Source organism: Rattus rattus, chromosome 15, assembly GCF_011064425.1.
Source record: "Rattus rattus isolate New Zealand chromosome 15, Rrattus_CSIRO_v1, whole genome shotgun sequence".
Classification (NCBI taxonomy): domain Eukaryota; kingdom Metazoa; phylum Chordata; class Mammalia; order Rodentia; family Muridae; genus Rattus; species Rattus rattus.
In genome coordinates, this window is record NC_046168.1 from 51755619 (window position 1) to 51775756 (window position 20138).

The 20138-nt window shown below is 48.3% G+C and overlaps 1 protein-coding gene across 1 annotated transcript in view; it reads left to right on the forward strand.

The window, feature by feature from the left end:
• The first annotated feature begins 4487 nt into the window (after positions 1 to 4487).
• Positions 4488 to 20138, forward strand: part of Ctdp1 (CTD phosphatase subunit 1) — a 41535-nt gene continuing 25884 nt past the window's right edge. The window contains exons 1-5 of the mRNA XM_032885393.1: positions 4488 to 4973; positions 14265 to 14348; positions 15298 to 15391; positions 15783 to 15911; positions 18342 to 18492. Of these exons, the coding sequence (XP_032741284.1) occupies positions 4489 to 4973; positions 14265 to 14348; positions 15298 to 15391; positions 15783 to 15911; positions 18342 to 18492 (943 nt within the window). The 5' untranslated portion in view covers position 4488. The remainder of the gene's footprint in view (positions 4974 to 14264; positions 14349 to 15297; positions 15392 to 15782; positions 15912 to 18341; positions 18493 to 20138) is intronic.

A 20138-nucleotide genomic window follows, 5' to 3' on the forward strand; every position in this document is an offset into this window, starting at 1 on the left:
CCAACATTCAAGGCACAGAATATACATTACCATTCCAAAATGGAGGAATTGGGGCATACTGAGAAAATACTGGATCAAAGAAAGACTGAAACCCCAGCAGGACAAAATCCCGTAACTCCGTGTCTCACGTCAAAGTACTCAGATGGCTTTGTCCTTCTCGCTTTGCTGACTGCAACACACTTCTCTTGTGCTGGTTCCACTTCCCATGTGCAGCTCTCCATGGCAGGGATCGCACACCTCAGAGTCTACAGCATAATTCAGAAGTCAGTTTCACAGATTCACTCATGGTCTCAGGGTCTCCAACCATGGCCTCCCTTGCCACATGGCCTCAGCAGCTTTCCTAGGAAGAGATTCCACAACCCTTCCTTTCCTTCAACCTTCATGACTCTAAAGCCAGAACCACCATAATCTCTCCTCTTGAATCTAAGGACAGTGGCTAATCCAACTTATATTGGTTTTTGGTGTAGGTAAGGCTAACACAGTTAGGTGTCTTCAAAATTAACTTTGGGGGGGGGTCCCTTACTTATGTCTAGGCATGCCTAGGCATTCATTTGATTAGAAATCAGCCAAATCAAAGCAAAGGTCATGCACAGTGAAGAGGTTTCCACAATTCCAGTCGATCAAAACAGAAAACCACCTCCCCTAGTAACCGACCCCTTCTCCTTTTAGATTCTATAAAAAGAAAGGTTCAAACAGTAGCCCGGTATTCCTGAGCACTCTAGTTCAGGTAGCTCAAGGTTCCCTTGCTGTTTGTCTGCTCTGTTCTCTTGTTTTGCTTCTGAATAAAACTCCTTGCTTTCGTGTGCTGTGTGCTTTTAAATAAGATTCCAGGAACCTGGTAACAGCCAGTCAAGGCAGCTCGCTGTGGCATCATTAGTAACTGTAAGCACACTTTCATTTATTATCATCTGGGGTTTCTGAAACGGGTTATATGTATCTCTTCGGCCTTGAACTTGTAATCATCCCACATCCCCTGGAGTACTTGGATCACGGGATGTGCCTCCCGGCACATCGGAATAATGAATCCTTTTCTTTTCCCTCTGTGGTTCGAGGGGGCAAAGGCAGAGAGCCTTTGAACATCCTCCTAGCTAAGAAGTCTACAGCTCAGTTATATCCCTATTCCATGTGATTTCTGATCATTTTATAATATATACTACCTTGGAGAAAATGCCTACTATGCCTCTTTTTGCACTCAGTTCTGGAGATCAAACCCCCAACCCCACCCCACCCCCCGCCCATTTTAAAATTAGGTTGATTTTTGCTTTGATTTCCTTTGAGTTGTAGAAATCCTTTGCGTGTTCTGAATATTGGCCCCTAATTGCAAAAGCTTTCTAATTTTGCTGGCTGTATTTTTATGACTGTGTCCTCTGATAGCAGACATTTTTAAGGCTTGATGTAATTTCGTCTGTCTTTCCTGCTGTTGCCTGTTGATCGGTGTCATGGTAAGAAATCAGTGCTAAGCCCGATGTCATGAAGCTTCTCCTATTTCAGAAATGTTGTAGCTTTACGTCTATCACGACCCAGTCCAAGCTCGAGTTCACTTACCTCGTGAAGATGTGTGCTCATAGCGTTTCTTAAAGCCACAGTTGGCGCATGAAACAGCCTGTGGCATACAAATCTGCAGATGAAGGTCTGCAAGTGTAGGAAATCTAGCCTTCCTGAGGGGTTACCCTGGCCCTGGTAGTCGTCTTATCTCTCCTCTCAGCTGCCTCTTAGTTTTGGCCTCACCAGCATTGACCAGAGTCTGCTCATCAGAGAACACAGTTGAGTCTGAAAGGAGCGTATCTCAGCCAGGAAAATGGATGAGGTAATGTTCCGGCTTTTGAAAAACAGTCTAGGTAAAGCAAATCGGGCTGGAATTCAAGAGAGGTGGGGCCTTCTTCCCCTTGGTCATAAAGGTTACTGCATCACACGGATGGTCTGTTACGTCTCAAACACAGGTGCCTATGAGCATAGCAAAGCTAACAATAGCCGCCATGTTCTCCCAGTCTCCCTGAGTCCCTACCTGTTATAAGGTCCTCCTGACTGGCATACCCCACCCTTGACTCTCCAAGCCCAGGTACGGGGCTGGGCTGTCCTTCCTCTGGCTGCTCTTCCCTGTATAGCCCAGCCATTTTGGCTATGCGGGTCCTTTTTTGGCCGCTTGATTGCTGCTCCTGGTTCCCTGGTTCCCTCTTCCCTCCACATTCTCTTCATATGGCCCAGTTCAGTTAGCTGGTCATGTTGAGTCTGGACCCTTGGCGATGCCTCTGGCCATGCCTTCCCTATATGTGCAATAAACCTTCTCCATCATACCCAGGAGCAGTCCTGTTCTTTTATTTCCTTCTTTATTTATTATTCATAGCAGTTACATCATTCCCCGTGGACCCCAAAGCCACAGTTTAAAACAAAGGAACTTTCATGTGGCTTATTTGACAGCAGAATCTGATGTGACTGGGCATGGCATGGTTTCATTTCACCTACATTTCCCTATACTGCTTCATGAAGGCCTTGCATATGATATATGCATACACTTTCTTTTTTAATTGGACATTTATTTACATTTCAAATGTTATCCCCTTTCCTGGTCTCCCCTCTGCAAACCTCCTATGCCATCCCCCCTTACACTGCTTCTATGAGGGTGCTCTACCACTCACCCACCCACCCACTCCTGCCTCACCACCCTAGCACTCCCCTACACTGGGGCATCAAGCCTTCACAGGACCAAGGGCCTCCCCTCCCATTGATGCCAGACAAGGCCCTTTCAGCTCCTTCAGTCCCTCCCCTAACTCCTCCATTGGATTCCATGATCAGTCGGATGGCTGGCTTTGCACATCCACATCTGCACAACACTTTCTTAAAATCTGGAAAATTGTAGACTCTGAGACCATCCATTCCTAAGATTCTAGGATAAAGGGTTGTAGCTTATGATGAGCTCTCTAGGCTATGGCCCTACCATATGCAAAACAGCTACCTTTCTTTCCAAGGAGTAACAATTCTTAACAATTTGCTTAATGCTCATGTTTGGCCTCAAACTCCTACAAACAAAATAACTGCCTGGTGGATTTGGGCCTTAGGACAGCAGTCACATCTCTGGATGTCTGGTCACACAACTCAGTTCCTCAGATACTTACTGGTAGACTAATGATAACTCGGAGAGCTCTTTACTACTGCAAACTGCAATCCTTACCTGGTGTCTTTGGGATGGTTAGGGATAAAACACTAAGCCTGAACGCAACTTGGGAGGGAAAGGGTCTATTTTGCTTACACTTCCACATCGCTGCCTGTCTTAGTTAAGGTAACTATTGCTACATGTGTGCATATATAGGGTTAGAGTTGGTGAAACAGAAAGATTGGGGAGGGAAGGGTTTATTTGGCATATATATCCACATTTAAGGAAGTCAGGACAGGAACCAGGGCCAGGAGCTGATGCAGAGGCCACGGAGGGTCTTGTTTACTGTCTTGTTTCTCCTGGCTAACTCAGTCGGCCATCTTAGAACTCAGGACCACCAGCCCAGGCGTGGCACCTGAGCCCTCTCCCTAGAAAACCAGACACCTTGGACGCTATAGGCTACAGTTTAGGCAATTCATTAAAACAACCCGTAACAACAAAGGCCTGTTGGACTTGCAGAAGATGCAGTCACGAGTATACGCATCTTGATACAAACATGTTCACACCTCGGGTCACCCACTCAAGTTTTATGAGAATGCTATTTTAAAGGTTTCAGGAATTGCGAAATCCCCAGTCAGAGTGCCTCTTGGCTCCCATTTGTAGGCTTGATGTGTGCATCAAGCAGGATCTGATGAGTAATTAGTGCACAGCAGCCCCAGGAGGAGCGAGCAGGCGAGGTGGACATCCTTAATCCACAGTCTGATGCTAGAAACTCCACTCTGAAAAGCGCCGCAGCTGCGAGCAGCCACTGCGCACACTCCTCTGCTGCGTAGCCGACTAAAGAAGGATCGAGTCTAGGCCGCGACCTGCGCTGGAACTCAGTCTTGTTAAGTCCAGCATTCGCAGTGCTTGACGGAAGGATGAGCAAGACCCGGACCCAAAGTCTCCAGGCGTACGGACCGCTCTGCGGAGTGAGATCTCTAGTTTCTCCATATAAGCCTCGCAGTGCACGACGGGAAAAGGTGGGACCGAGTTTCGTGATGCATGCTGGGACTGGTAGTCTCTTGACGTCAGGACTACAACGTACTATCCAATACAGCGGTCCGCGCCGAATGCCGGCGTCAGAAGTCTCCTGTGGTTGGAACTCGCAGTGTACGACGGGAGTTGCCATAGACACGCACTGTATGCCGGAACTGGTAGTCTTGATGCGTCAGGACTAGCAGTGTGTGACAAAAGTCTTGTGACAGCGATCCGCGTGACATGGCTGTAGTCTCCATACCACGGACCGGCGCCCCGTAGGTGTGGACCAGCGCCTCTTGGCTCAGCGAGGGCCGAGTGTTTACCGGTGTCTTGAGCGCACGCAGTCACGCGGATGCACGTCGCTTGTCCCGCCCTCCATGACGCAGCACGCCCCCCGGAAGTGGGTGCGCAGCGAGCGGCGGGTGAAGCCGGTGTCGGAGCGGGAACAGCAGTGTCGCCGCCGCCCGCGGTGGGCGCCGCGCCCTGAGCGCCTGGTGTTTTCGTTTCTCACCTCTGTTGTGACCGTCCGTGCCGCTCGCTGGGTCACGATGGAAGCGCCGCCCTTGGCCGGCGTTCCCACCGAGTGCACTCCGGCGGTGGCCGGGGCAGAGGTGCGCTGCCCGGGCCCCGCGCCGCTGCGTCTGCTGGAGTGGAAGGTGACGGCGGGCGCGACCGTGCGCATTGGCTCGGTGCTGGCAGTGTATGAAGCCGCAGTCTCCGCGCAGCCCGCAGGGCCAGCCCCGGCTCGCGCGGCCTCTGGGGGCTGCGTGCGCGCCTCGCGGACAGAGCGCAGGCTCAGGTCGGAGCGCGCCGGCGTGGTCCGTGAACTGTGTGCGCAGCCAGGCCAGGTGGTGGCCCCTGGGTGAGTGTACAGAGAAAAGGGACACCCGGGCTCTCAAGATGTCGGGGGTGTGGGGTGGATTTCTGGCTACAGTCACAGTCTGGGCGTGAAAGCCACGCTAAGGGGCTGCGGGGTGAGACCATAGAAAGAATTGTCACCATTAGTGATTTTGCCAGCCCTGAGATATTTTGAGTTTGAAAACTTCTCGGTGACCCAAGGTTACTCCCTTTGGGATATCTTTTGCTTTCGTCCCTCTTCTATAATTGGTGGACTCCACCTTTGTAAAGTGAAGGCAACTTGGGTGGCTGTGGCCGCGGGACTACTCAGGCAGGTTCCAGGCTTGTTACAGAAATAGAAGCTGTCGGGCGTGTGTGTTTCTTCTACAAACGCTTATAAAACTTTGTGAAACGCCGTTGTAAAAACCCGGTGGTTCTGCAACATAGCCACGGAGAGGGCAGAACCCAGACTGTATCGGGTGATGTACTTGGTCCTCGAAGTCCTGTGAGGACTCTTTAGCTGTCAAACTTGTGTCCTGACTCTGTAGGATCTTGGTTTGGTTCGATCTGCCACTGTCCAGTTTTGTGTTTGAGTTTTGCCAGGGTTGTGTTTTGAACCTAAATTAACACGTGGGCATGTGGGTCACGTGGCTGTGATTGTTTTGATTGCTAAGAACAAAAACTACTGGGAGAAGTGAATGCTCCTGCCTACTGTGGGTTGGGCTGAGAACTTCTCTTTGAAAACATTCTTTCTGCTCCTTTTCTGATGCCCACTGCTCACTTCTTGGACTGGTCAAGTCTTTTCTTTATTGAGTATTTCCTGTCTAGCATTCTCCACAAGGGAAATTTCTATTTTCCACTGATCTTGTCATAGACCGAGAACCCCGCCTGGCTGTCTTCCTGGTCAACTCCCCCTAGTGCTTCTTGGAGATACTGCCTGGGTTCTTGGTTTGTGGACCCTATCCCTACCCCTGCCCACTGGTTTGCTGGATTGCACAACCACCAGGAAAACTTGCTTCTTTGGGACTGACTCTGAGAGACCTGTCTGTCTGGCTTCCTCTGGAAGTGATTCTTGGGATCCTGGGCGACTCACAGTGGCTACCAGTCCAGTGGTGTCAAGTGAGTTCCTGCTTCTGGGACAGTCACTAGCAGCATCACTTTATTTAAAATGCTTCCTTCCCTTTTCCTGTTATCCGCATTTGTGGATGGCTTCTTGTCAGCATTCTGGGGAGGAGTGTAGTGAGATGACATGTGTGCTTCCCGTACTGTTCCTGTATGCCTGCAGGTACGAGGGTGACAGGAAGAAGCAAGTTCCAAGGCCTGGACTTAAAGCTCCATTTGTATTCCCTGTGTCAGTCCTGATAGCTTCTCTGTAATAAATGTCAAGGGCGTTCTTAGGTGTCTGGGCGTGGACCCAGGGCTCAGGTACTTTCTTCCCCAGCCACTGGCTCTTCTGGACACCAATTAGGCCTCCCCCAAAATGCCTGTCATACTTTTGCGGAACAAAGTTTAAAAAGAAATCACTGGATTGAGTCACTTTGTACAAGACCACCAAGCACAGATTGTCTTCACAAGGCACAGCCTGAGAGCAGCATCCCACTGAGCAGGTCTGTGCAGGGCAGGCAGCAGTCGGTCAACAGAGTTCACCATCCATGGTCCCTACAGGCTTTCTGTAGCACACAGTTACACCTAAGTAGGCCTTTCCCCCACAACTTCGTTATACAGGCCAAGTGTCCTTGATCTTACATTCAAAATCTAAAACATTCCAAGGTCTAAAACTAGGGCATGGATGCTCTTGTGTTTTCCAGTGCTTGGCATGTGAGTCCTGTGCAAACACGCCAAACTCCAAATGGTCCCGAAACAGCAGCACTCCTGGTCTCCAGCATTTCGAATGAGGGATTTGAATATTAGGAAGTCTTTCTAAAAGGCATCCGCATGTCTCTATTTGAGAAAACAGAGAGTAGTAGACACCATTGGATCTGGTGTTGAATTGGACTTGCCATGACTGGTAGACCTTGGTCAGCAAAGACCTGTCTGGCTCACACACACCGCGGACGCCGAGCCAAAGCCTTCCGTTTTTAGATTTCTGTGTCTGGCTTTGGTGCAGCCTCATCCAGCATCTGTTCCATCACAGAACTTCTTCACCCCAGGTGGGGGCAGGAAGGGAGGGTGTCAGGAAGGAGCAGCCAAGCCTGAGAGCCCTAGAAGTTTGCTTCTTTCTGAGCATGTCTCAGAAGCACACTCAAGACTACTTTATAACGAACTCATCTGAGCAGTCCTGAAGTTTGCTCATGATCTAAGTTCTGTTCGTCTAGCAGCACCACTTCTGTCTTTCTCAGTGCTGGATTGCAGATTCCTATTCTTAACATCACATGGGAGAGCCAACACTTACTGACATTTGCATTAAAGTTTGTAGAGTGATTATTGTATGGTGGTTCTTAACCTCCACCCACAACATGCACTTTATATAGACTTATGATTGGTGGATTCAGAACTGTTTTGAGGAGGGTCTTGCCCACCTTCAGCTTGCCCGTGGGCAGAGGAGACATTTGCAGGAGGACACACACACACACACACACACAGGAGCAGTGGATTCTGTGGCTGTATGAGCAGCAGCAGGCCCACCACACTGCTGAGAAGCCCGTGTTAGAGTGACAGTCTTATATGACTGTCTAAACAGTGCTAGCTGAGCCGGTCTGCCAAAACCTAAAGCTTGCTTCTGGGGCCAAGTGGACCAGAGTCTTCATATGTGTGCCACACTACTTGGTCTTCAGTGATATCTCTTCTGAGGCTGATCAGGCCACTTGTAAATCTTTGGTTTCCCTTCCCTTTGTCATTCCTCCTGATCCCTCCCAGTGTTGGCTGCACCATATTTTGAAGGGTGATCTTCCAGGCCTGGGTGCTGTGGCACAGCTGAGCCCAGAGTGCACACTTGGTGGTAGACAGCAGACCGCATTGACAGGTTGCTTGACGCTAACTTGTTTTGCTGAGACCATGAAGCTGAGCAGAGTTGGTGGCTTGTGTGCTAACAAAAATGAGACCCTGTGGTTGTAGTTGTCACTGTTGTCTTGGTCATTAGCACCATCCAGTCTTGCCTCATCTGTGTTTGTTCCCAAAGATCTGTGTGAGGTTGAAGCTGGAATAAAGTGATTTTGAGCTGTGCAAGGCTGTTTCCACTGCACTTCATCCTCTTGGATGAGAGAAGGAACTCTGTGGGGAGCAGAAGGTGCACACGTGTGGCGCGCTGCGTGGTAGGCTGTGGAGTATAAGGTGTTGCCAGTGCCACCTAGTGTGCTCTTTAAGCCTATCATAAAGCTAGAGCTCAGTAGCAAACCAGGAGAGTGATACTCCTTACCAGTTTATAGGGAGGGTGATAGTGTGTGTTGGTGGCTTGGCCTTTTTGTAGTGTTCAGTTTACAGTTCCTGAGGTTAAAAACACTGGTCATTCACCATCTGTTAGAAACAAACCCATGAATTGGTTTGTCATATGACCCTGATCATCTGCATGGATTTCAGTTCCCAGAGCGGGTTGAACATGTAATTACTGGGAGAGTAGGGTGGAAGGAGGTAATAAGAACCAGTAGAGAAGCTCACCCCACATCAAGGAGACTTCACTTTGCAGTAGAGACCATTACAGAAAGCTGCAACCAGTCAAAGTGCAGAGTTGTGGAGCACAGTCCAAATGGATACATTTACAGTACAGTACTAAGGTTCAGGGCCATTGTGGAAGGGGGAGTAGGGTGGAGTAAGAGCAGGAGTTTGCTGCAAGGTTGTCCTAAGACCTTGACGCCTAAGTTTGAGTGGAGCAAGGACAACAGTAAGCATAGGAGCATGAGTGAGTGTTCTTGTACCCTGAGTAAAGCTTAGCCTTGTATTCAGATGCTGGTTTCTATGCCCTGCATCTGGTTATAGTCCTTACTCTCCTGTCTCAATGTCATATAAACATTGCTCCTCAGTTATCCCATAATCGGTCAATACAGTAGCTGATCAGCAGTGACTGAGCAGAGGAGAGAATAGGACTGGACTTCCTGTCTGCCAGAGGGGGGGGGAGGGACAGGGACGGAGGAGGAAGTGAGGATTAGCCACTGGAAGAGAGAATCCAGGAGACACCGTGAGAAAACGTCTGGAGCCCAGAGAGCCAGATCAGTACTAAAATGCAGATATCACTGAGAGGTTGCCAGATTAGTTTGGAGGATTAATACAGAGTAATACTGCTCGGTCATTGTGCCCTTAAAGCTTGTTAAATAAATATAATAGTCCAGATTCAATTATTTGGGCACTAGCTGGGATAGAGGAAAACTGCAACACACTTATAAAATAACAGTACTAGATAAGGGAGTCCTTAAAAAAACTACAGGCAACTTAAGAATGTGGACAGTGGCAGAAATAGTCTTCCACGGGGGAGAGCTCACCATTTGATTATCCAGTACCCAATGGTGAACCCTGGAGACATACATGTGAGTAACATCATACAGATTGACCCGGTTGTACTTACATAATTAGGCAAATATATGTATGTGTGTAGCAACAGTTTTTGAGAAGGAAGGGTAACCAGGAAGGTTTGGAAGGGAGAAACAATATATTATAATCTTAAAAAATGTTAAAGAAGTAATTTTTAAGTATGTAATCTATAAGACAAACACCATGAGTCAGTAGAGGCAGACCTGTGTGTGGAGGACATTCAGCCCCTGTGGCTCACTGGGAGAAGAGCATTTGCTTAGCCAGCTGTGGCAGGAGCTCCCTGCTAAAAAGCAGGGCCTAGAGGACGAAACCATCTTAGAAAGTCTGTAACAAACTAACTCAGTGGCTCCTGTGCCTTCCTCCCCTTTCAGTGTTGGAAGGGGAGGGTTGGAAGTTAGATGGGGAGGGAGGCTCAGAGTCACAGACGCCCATCACAGGTGCCACAGAAGCTGTTGTCCACAGTTTGGCTTTAGGAATTAGATTTCTTTACACTCCGGTGCCCAGAATTTTTGTGAATGAATGTTCTTTGGCCAAGCACTCATTGTTGGCATCTATCTGCCCTATCTAAATGATTACTTGGTTAGAAGACGGTCTTTCCTGAAGCTTAAGAGAATTGTAAGCGGCGGAGTCAGGTGATCTGTCTTAGATGGCGTTGGGCCATACTGTGCTGTGCTCCTAGTTTGGAAGAACTCATCAGGCCTTTTTGGTTCCTGAGTTCTGTGTGTTGAGGGGTTTTTCCCTAAAGCTAGATTTAGGAAAATCTATTTATTTTCTTTATTTATTTATATTTATTTATTTATTTATTGTACGTGTGTAGACTTAAGTAGCTTTTAAAAAGCCTCTGAGGTAGGGCTTTGACCTGTGTCTGCTTAGGAACAGCATTTAAGCCATAAGAAGGGTATGTGGTTATAAAACGTTTCTTTCCCTTCATGTTTCCTTTATTTCATCTTCAAAGAGATTAAATGAGGGGGCTGCAGAGAGGGTTCAGAGGTCGAGAGCGCTGGCTGCTCTTCGGGGTGGCTCACAGGCATCTGTAACTCCAGTGCCAGGGGACCCAGCACCCTCTCTGGCCTCTGCCAGCAGCAGGAATATGTGGTACACAGACATACATGCAAGCAAAATGCCCAAACACATCCCGTAAATCCTTTTTTAAAAAAGATCAAAAGAAATACTCATATTGATGTGGAGGAATGGATAAGTTAATTTCATTTGTATTTCTTAAGTCACCCATAAATTGATGTTATTTCAACATATAAGAAGTGAAAATGTGTATTGTCTCAGGAGAAAAACATTTGATATTGGGGAAGAGAAAATAGAACAAATAAATTTCAAAATGTTTAGAAAATAAAGATATACATCTTAAAGTTTAAAAACCAAGATCTTAATCGATTTAACTTTAAAAACTTGACTTATTTTTAATTTTATTAAATATTTTGTTTCATAGTAGTTTTGTAAAAGTCTCAGTTTTCCTGTGGCACATGAAAGTGTGAATGATGTGAATTTCATCCACTTATGCACTGTGTGCAAGTGTGTGTGCTTGTGAGGTGGGGATAGGGTCTTGTGCCTGCCGTCAGGCTGTAGGTGCACCCCGCAGCTTTGGGGCTTAAGGAGCAGCTCGGCCTTACCCAGCCGCACGCATTTAAGCCTTTGCTGCAGTGCTGAGGTTCTTGGAAGTGCGTGCAGGTGTGCTCTCATCATGGTATGTTTTACCTGGCCATGTGTTTATGGACCACAGGCCCAGCCCCAAACACCTGCGTCTTCCAGGTTCCAGAAACAGAAAGGGTTGGGGTTCATCAAGTGGACACAGGCAACAAGAGTGTGGCAGGAGACGCCATGTGGGATTTGCTTAGCTTTAGCTGACATTGTCCAGACCTCAGCGGCTTGCAAAGAACCGGGGTCTCCTGCTCTGTTGAGGGGTCACTTTTTTTCTTAAACTGGCACCTGTGGCATGAGCAATCTTTTTGTCCTATGGTAGGGCTCCAGATATGCCTCAGAGTGGACTTTAGATTAGTGGTCACCTTGCTGGATCATAACTTCGTGCTTTGTGCCTCGCATTTTCCTACTCTCTGAGGTGCCGTCAGCCATGAGTTCAGAGGGGAGGAGGCACTTCCTGCCTACGTCTTAGTGTCTAAGTATGGCTTTTTCTCATAAATCCTCAAGACATCAGATGGCAAAGAACAAGAGTTCTTAAAGTCACTTGGAGTTGGGGAGATCAAATTTGAATTTGGGAACTTTTAATATTTTTAATGAATATAATTTGCGTATTACCTCTTTAGAAAAAGGAAAGTCAATGTCAGAACTCCACAGATGAGGTTTAGGGTTGGGTTTTTTGCAGTTCTGGAGATGGAACGCAGGCTGGTGTATATGGCAGCCAAGTGCTCTACCAATGAGCTCTGCCCTTTGCCCACTGAGATTTTTAAATCCAGGGCATGCTATGAGGGATGCAAAGATAAGTGTCACCTGTGTATGGTCCCAGGTCATTCTGGTGATGTAAGCGGTCACAGATAGCCCTCCATGTAGATGAGCGTATCGGCTGGCAGCTGTTCATCAGGGATGGCGTCTCTAGAGCTGAGAGCATCGTAAACTAGGTGAGCCCAGTAGTGAACGCTCGGCTGTGCCCTTGCTCTCCTGTCTCTGCCTCGGTTTCCAGTCTCAGCACAGGGACACTCTGGGTCGGGTGACTGTGCTGCACCTCTCCTTCACTGTGGGATGACTGAGCGACATCTAGAGTGTCTGTAAGCATAGTCACATGTTCCAGGGCAAAATCTGCTTGTAGAATTGAATCTAGTACAAAAACATAATTGAGTTCATAGTGTCCAAAGTGCAGAGGTCAGACTACTGCATGGCTGTCCTCACTCCCTCTCACAGCCTCTGTACTGCCGAGAATTCACCATCTGTGCTGGAGGAATTCTTGCTTCCGGTGCTTCATGTTGTCATTTAATTCATGGGAGTTTGACTGAGCTTTCCTTTTCATCAAGGCTTTGAGAGCAAGGCTGTGTAGCCCACTGCTTGGATCATGGTCGTGCTTTCCTGTTTATGAAGCTGAGGCTACTCTCAGAGGAATTTTTGCCTATGGCAAAACTGATATTAGGCCCACGCTCCAGGGAAGACCCAACTGGGCAGGTAACCCCCCGAGACAGTTGGTTTTGTTACTAGCTCTGCCCTTACAGCACACTTCCTTCATAATCTTACCCAGGTCCTTGATGGCAGCTCAGTGCTACCTTGTAAAATGGCACAAGGTTTCTAGACTGGGACAGGAAGTAGAAAGCCCGGCTGAGTCCACACAGGCTGCTGGGCGGGGTACTTAAAGGAGCTTGTGGTGTGTCTGACTTAACCTCAGTAAGGTAGGACTTGGGTGACCACTGCTGGTGGGTGGGGAGGAGGTTGCACAGCACATGCTTCCTTGTCAGCCTTGTGGTCGGTGTGGCCACTGGGTGTGTGGAAGATGCTGACTTGCTACTCCAGCAGAGCTTAGCAGCTGTGCTTGTGCAAAATGTCAGTCTGGTCCTGATGTTTGTACAAAAATACAGGAAACCTAGAACAGCCACTTGGAAAAAAGAATAGCTTTGAGCTTGTATTAACTGGTTTAGACTTATTTTAGAGCTACAACAATCAAGACCTCATCCATTTTTACTGTTGAGGTATGAGATCTCTTCATGCTCAGTGGTATCTTTTTGTTAGGACTGTCATGGAGCCTCCCTGACTAAAAACTCAGAGGTCCTGTAGGTACCTAGCACTGCTTTTATGTTTAGTTGTTACCTGTTCTAAGTCAGGTTTTGTCTAAGGTGTGAGCCTTTAAATGTCCTTTTGTGGTGCTTTTTCTTGGCTGTGGTATCTCACAGCATTAGTACAAGTCTCTCCTGGCTTTACTGGATTGCAGTGTAGACCCTTGGGCATATGCTCAGGTCAGGTGAGTCCCTCTTTGAAACCTCATGCACAACAACAAGGGAGGAGGCGGGTACAAGCCAGAGCACCCTGAACTCAAGACCCTGTCAGCTGATGCTGGACACAGGCTGTGTGCATGAGTCCTAGGTCTCCGCCTTCTAGTTCTGTGACATACCAGGGAAGTGCCCTCTGTTGTGCCTGCCAGGCTGTGCTTTGGTCCAATCTTCTTCCTGCTTCCCTTCTTCTCTTTCCAAGTGCATGAGGGGAGCAATGGAAGTCTCCTCTAGCCAGGTCCCTGGGAGAGCGAGTGCTCTGGATTACAGAATGATAGGAGAGGCCTCTGGGAGGGAGCTTCTGCTGGGGGCAGGCGACAGCCTCTATTTTATGATCTTGATTGATATATAATAAATCCTTAAGGCATTGAGTTTTGTGGCCATAACAAGAAAAATAGTTTCTGCTGATTTAAAAACTAGAAAGTGGGCATGGTGGCACACACCTGTGAACCCAGTACTTGAGAGGCTGAGGGCAGAGGGTTCAAGGTCAACGTGGGCTACATGGTCAAGTATTGTTTTAAAGGGTAAAACAAACAACTAGGGAAATTATGGTAGTTCTGTCAGAAAAACATGGATGAATATGAGCCAGTCTAGACTGGGAAGCATCTGTGGGAGGGGACAGAAGTGTATTGGAGTTACACCAGCATGTGCTTACAGTACTTGTGGGGGAACTTTGGCTTTGGTGTGTTCTTATCAGAAGTGTGCGAATCGTGTGCACATACTCGTGGAGACATCTGTGCAGACATCTGCACTTCTTTCATTATCCTATGCAGTGCATGGCTGTCCCGGCCAGAGTGATTTGAGAGTCAGATAGAGCCAGCCTGAAGGCTCGTTTGGGACTCTGTTCCCGTTTGGGTGCCCTTTCTCATACCATGTGGCCCATGGAGAGATTTTAATGTTTGCTTTTGTTTTTGCAGGGCACTTCTGGTGCGGTTGGAAGGATGTAGCCACCCTGTTGTCATGAAGGGCCTGTGTGCTGAGTGTGGCCAGGACCTGACCCAGTGAGTACCTGGGATGAGGCTGTGTCTGGCTCTCGGTGGTTGAGCTGTGGACTCTGAGGCATGACCCAGGGTCCTGCTGCCTTTGCCTTGGGCAGGATTGAGCAGTTTCCAAGGAAAGAGCCCTTTGCTTTCGGGCTGTCATTTCCTCACACCCTAGATTAGGCTGAGTTTCTTCCCCAGTATCTCTGGAGGACATGGTGCTTTCTGTCTTCACTGTGAAGATAGCAAATCCCCTGCCGCGTTGACAGTGAGCCTGTTTCTAATGCTCTGTGTAGATGACACTGATCTTCAAAGACCTCTGTTCCTTCCTCAGTGTAGGTGGTGGGTAGCTGCTGCTACTTGTAACTGTCCCCACCTTACTGCAGTCGGTTTACATGGAGAATTGACTCTACTTGTAACTGTTCCCACCTCACTGCAGTCGGTTTACATGGAGAACTGACTCTACTTGTAACTGTCCCCACCTCACTGCAGTCGGTTTACATGGAGAATTGACTCTACTTGTAACTGTTCCCACCTCACTGCAGTCGGTTTACATGGAGAACTGACTCTACTTGTAACTGTCCCCACCTCACTGCAGTCGGTTTACATGGAGAACTGACTCTACTTGTAACTGTTCCCACCTCACTGCAGTCGGTTTACATGGAGAACTGACTCTACTTGTAACTGTCCCCACCTTACTGCAGTCGGTTTGCATGGAGAATTGACTCTTGTACTGACTGCCATATCTGACTGCAGGTGTGACCTAGAGCCCAGATTCTCATATTTTCTTTCTTCCTTTTTTTTTTTTTTTTTAAAGAAAAGACAGCATTCACGTAGCTGTCTGCACAAGAGAGTTGTGTGCTAAGAGAGCAGCGTTGGTAACCACTTGCTGAAATCATACCACTCCATTTACAGTTAGACAGATGTGCCTTTCCACACACAGTTAACCAAACACTCTCCACACTTACAGGTTGCAGAGTAAAAACGGAAAGCAGCAGGTACCACTTTCTACAGCGACTGTTTCCATGGTGCACAGTGTGCCGGAGTTGATGGTGAGCTCTGAGGTGAGAAGATAGCACTCCTGGGCTCTGTGGGAACATGGCGTGGGTTAGCAGGCAGGTGTATGGGCAGCCCCCATCTGCAGGACGGCTTTCTAAGATGGGGCTCCACTGGCCGCCATTGTCCTTTCTTCTGCTCTCTCCATGGATGCTTTGAGGCCCCACAGCTCTTAGTTTTGTATATCAGCCACCTTCTTGGCACTGCCAATCCGGCAGCAGGGTGGCCTGAGCTCCGCACGAGCCAGACCTCCCTTAGAGATGCTGTGATGGGCTCCTATCGTGGAAGCAGTGGTGTGGCTAGGACTCGTCTGTGCTCTTTTTTCTTAATAAAGTTGAATTTCATTCTGAATCCAAATTACATACTTTGTCATTTTTCTCTTTTACTTTTTGACTTTAGCAAGCTGAAAAACTAGGAAGAGAAGATCAGCAGCGACTACATCGAAACAGAAAGCTGGTTCTCATGGTAGACTTGGACCAGACCCTGATTCATACGACTGAGCAGCATTGTCCCCAGATGTCCAACAAAGTGAGTGACTCCAGCTTGTCCCTTGGTAGCTCTCACAGCAGTGTTAGACCCCATGACTCCATTCCAAAGTACACGATCGTGTGGTAAGTGGGTTCCTGTGACCACCTAGATGTGGGGAACAGGTCAGTCAGCTGCTGTGGGCATGATCGCACATAGCTGTTTGTGCTGGTCCAGGTGGTAGACGTGCTCTCTTATGTTGGCATTGAGCTTTTGTGTGAGGTTCACACTTGCTAGGGTCATACTAGATAGAAGAGTTCAGAGGCCTGTAAAGACAGCAACCGGGAGCACAAGGAACGCTGCTGGGAACATGGTCCTGGGAAGAGGTAGTGCCTTGTAGTTAGATGTCTGGAACAAGAAGATATCTGGGTCTGTGTTAAAGAGAACCTGGGAGTCACCATGAAGGACTTGAATTCTCCAGGGTGACATGGACGTGGCCAAGTGTAGAGTCCCATGCAAGTTAAGCCTGAATGGGAGACGAACCACACACTGGGAGTCGAGGTTCAGGAGCAGAAAGCGTTCAGTGCCTATTAGAGGAAGGTGGCCTAAACCCTGTGGTGACAGAGACCACTAACAAGGAAGGCCTGGATGCTGTCACGTTGCCATGTTTTTAAATGCTAGCTGTTGAGCAAATTACCCACAGACTATTTCAGACTTTGGGTACCACTACAGGTCTCATGTGTCCTGCTGTGCCCAGGTGTAGGGACAGGAAGATGCTAGAAGCTGATCACAGCCTAGGGTAGGGTTTACCACAGAGCCAAATGCCTTTGCTTTGAGTGAGCCACTGTGGCTGTGATGGTGATATGGGTGATGACCTGTGCTGGTAGACTTGTGAAGAGCACCCTAACATGGCTAGAGCTGGGACTCCATGCACGGCACAGCTGATACACTTATGTTAGGTGTCTCTGTGTCGTGGGGTCCAACAGAGCCGTCCACTCCATTTGGGGTCAGCTCTTCCAAACATTCTATTCTTTCAGTCACAGCCTGCCCAGAGACAGCCCCTTGGAGGGCACATAGGTGGAAGAGGTTCTGCACTCAGTGTGTGAGCCTTATTTGTTTCTGTTGGAGCTGCGCGTTTTAAATTAGTTCAGTGAGACAGTTGGGAACAGTTGTCACTTGTAAAGGATCCAGGGAGCTAGTGTCTCCCCATCAGTACAGGGCAGTGAGTGGTTCTCAACCTCCTCACAGGGGCCACCTAGACGATAGGAAACACAGATTTACATCATGACTCATGACAGTAGCAAACTGATGAGTATCGAGAAGAATAACCTATGGTCGGGTCAGCACACCACGAGGGACTGTGTTAAAGGGTCACAGCGTTAGCGTTAGGAAGGCTGAGAAGCACTGGTGTGGGATGATTTACGTAGGACCCTTCCTCTACTAATATCAGTGCTGCTAGGAAGCCTCTAGTCAGTGTCTGAGGATACCTTTGGCCTGGGCTTGGGCCGCCATGAAACATAATTGCAGGCCTGGGGGCTCAGCCTCTGGGTTGAGTTCCTGGTGTCTGGACACCTAGGGAAGGGTATTTAGTTCTTGCTCTGAGCATCATCCATGCCTGAACCATTGTGGAAGTGGACATGACGGCTGTTGGACTCCACTGTTGAGAAGAGGAAAGCCAACCCTAGAGTTTCCTGTCTAACTCGGATGGCTCAGGTTCAGCATCCTGCTGGTTGGGTTGGTTGGTTGGTTTTTTGGGTTTTGGGTGTTTTGTTTTTAGAGCTTATAAACATCTGGCCTAAGTCATTAATCTTTTTAATTGTTAAAGAAATCAGTATTTTTTGCTGAGAAAATAATGGGAAATAGAAGGATGACAGCTTAGTTTCCTATGAGAAACAAGCATCTCTAGCTGAAAATTAATAATGGGAGTAAAACCGGTGTCACCAGCCTGCAAGGTGACCTAGAGCACTGTTTCTGCACTCGTGTACTGAATGAAGCTGCCTCACCATTAGTGATTGTTACCCTCATTAGAAGCCCAGCAGTCACCATGGGGATGCTCAGAACAGTGATGTCACCAAGATAACAGCACTGATCCCAAGACACCACCCACTGTCCTGAGATGTCACTACAGCCATTATTGGGTTATCTTGGTTGTGGTTATCACAGACAGTTATTGAGGTGGTTGGTCCTGAGTAGTGACGGGTTATAGTGATTGGTGGTTACCGGGCAGTTTATAGGAAGTGGCGTCATGGACAGTTGTACTTATGAGAGGTAGCTACTGCAGCCTGTTCTTACGAGGCTGGTCGGCATAGTCAAGGTAGTTAGTGCATCCATCATCATGGACCCTCCCGTGCTTTACTCATGCACTATGTGGAGCTAATGTGTCCTGTGGTTCCACATCTGACTGCATCTGCCAACCCTTGCTGGGCCCACAGCTCAGGTGCTGGCTGGGCACTTGTCCCTCATCCTCTCCTCACACTCGACTCTTGTCCACAGGGCATCTTCCACTTCCAGCTGGGCCGAGGGGAGCCCATGCTGCACACCCGCCTGAGGCCTCACTGCAAGGACTTCCTGGAGAAAATCGCCAAGCTGTATGAGCTGCATGTTTTCACTTTCGGCAGCCGTCTGTATGCCCACACCATCGCAGGTCAGTCTGGCACAGTCTGAGGGGTGGTGCAGAATGGAACCCGGGCTTAAGACTGACAGCTGCAGAGGGAACAGTGTCTGGGACCATAGATAGATGGAAAGAAAACTTATGTGGTGTTTTCAAAGGTGGCTCCTTTAGCTGACTAAAGATGGCCTTGGTGCTCTGTGGTTCGCGTGTGTTTGTGCCAAACACTTTAACAGCCACAGTGAGTCCTTAAGACCGAGTGACTCGTGCTTGTCTTGGGTGGACATGAACTGCTACACTGGCAATCCCTTCCATGTGCTTTGTGTGCAGTGGCCACCTGGTGGCAGCACTGGCTGGGGAATTAGTGCTGGCTGCAGCCAGATGGGAAATTACCTCTGAGTACGTTCCAGTCGCTGCCTGAATAAGGGGGACACATTGCAGCCCAGCAGGCTGCGGCACCTGAATAGCAGGTGCAGAACTTGGTCATCTGAGCAGTTTAAAATTCAAAGGTCGATGAGCACAGCCCCTCCTGTGCAAGCGTGAGGACCAGAGTTCAGATCCCCAGATCCCTAGTACCCACTAAAAATCAAAATGGCCAGCCAATTTCTGAATCAGTGAGATCAAATAACCTGTTTCAAAAAAAACCCAAAACCAGAAAACAACAAAAGAAGCAATGCCAAAGGTGATAGAGGAAGAAATCTGGTGCAGTTGGTAGTTTAGAATCTCTACAGCCTATGTTTTTAAAACAGTCTTTGTGTTTTAGGACAGCTTTAGGGTCACAGCAGAATTACAGAGGTTTCCCGTATACACTCTTCCCTCCTTATACTCTGGCCTGCTGTGCACACCCCACACAGTGCTGCCTGCCTCCCCACTGTCAGTGGCTCCCACCAGAATGTGTACTTTTTATAGTTTGTCAGCCTACGCTGACAGTGTTTGTCGTGAACATCGAGGCCATGTGTTAAAGTTGACTCCCTTTGTCTGAGTTTCAGGGTTTAGGTTTGTCACTCGTGTGTATCTGGGTGGGACGAAGGATTTGAAGGTGTGTAATTGTATAATGGAAAGGTAAGGCATCTCAGACCAATAAAGAAGAGCTCTGTGCACTGACTTAATATGCTAACCTTTAATCAGCAAGGTGACTATTAGGAGGTGACCTTGGGAGGTACCCTCAGCAGAACAGCCACCACCTGTCAGGGAAGCTGCTGATGCCTTCATCTTGGGCTTACAGCCTGCAGAGCGGTGATGAGTAGCTCCCTGTGGGTGGTAAATTACCAGCTCCAACAGCTGAGGCCTCTCTATTAAACGGCAGATCCACACCCGGGCTGTGGCTTTCCCATTGAAACCTCGCCTCTCTGGGTGCTGATTAGTGACGCAGGCTAATAGTGGTAATGGGGCAAGCTTTAGGCAGGTGACTGGGAGAGGCACCAGCAGAGTCTAATGAAGAAAACATCCCAGTTAAATGAGTGCTTTGATACTTTCAGTTAAAGGTATCAGAAACATTAAAAATTAGAAAATACTCTGTGCTGTCACGTGCATGTGTACTCCCTCCTCTTGTCACGTGCACGTGTTCCCTCTCCTCGTGCTGAGTGTGTTTGTTTGCATAGTCTGCATAGCTTGTCTGTGTCCGTGCACATCCATGCAGAGTTCTTGTCATATAGGATTTGTATATCATCGTAGTCATTAAT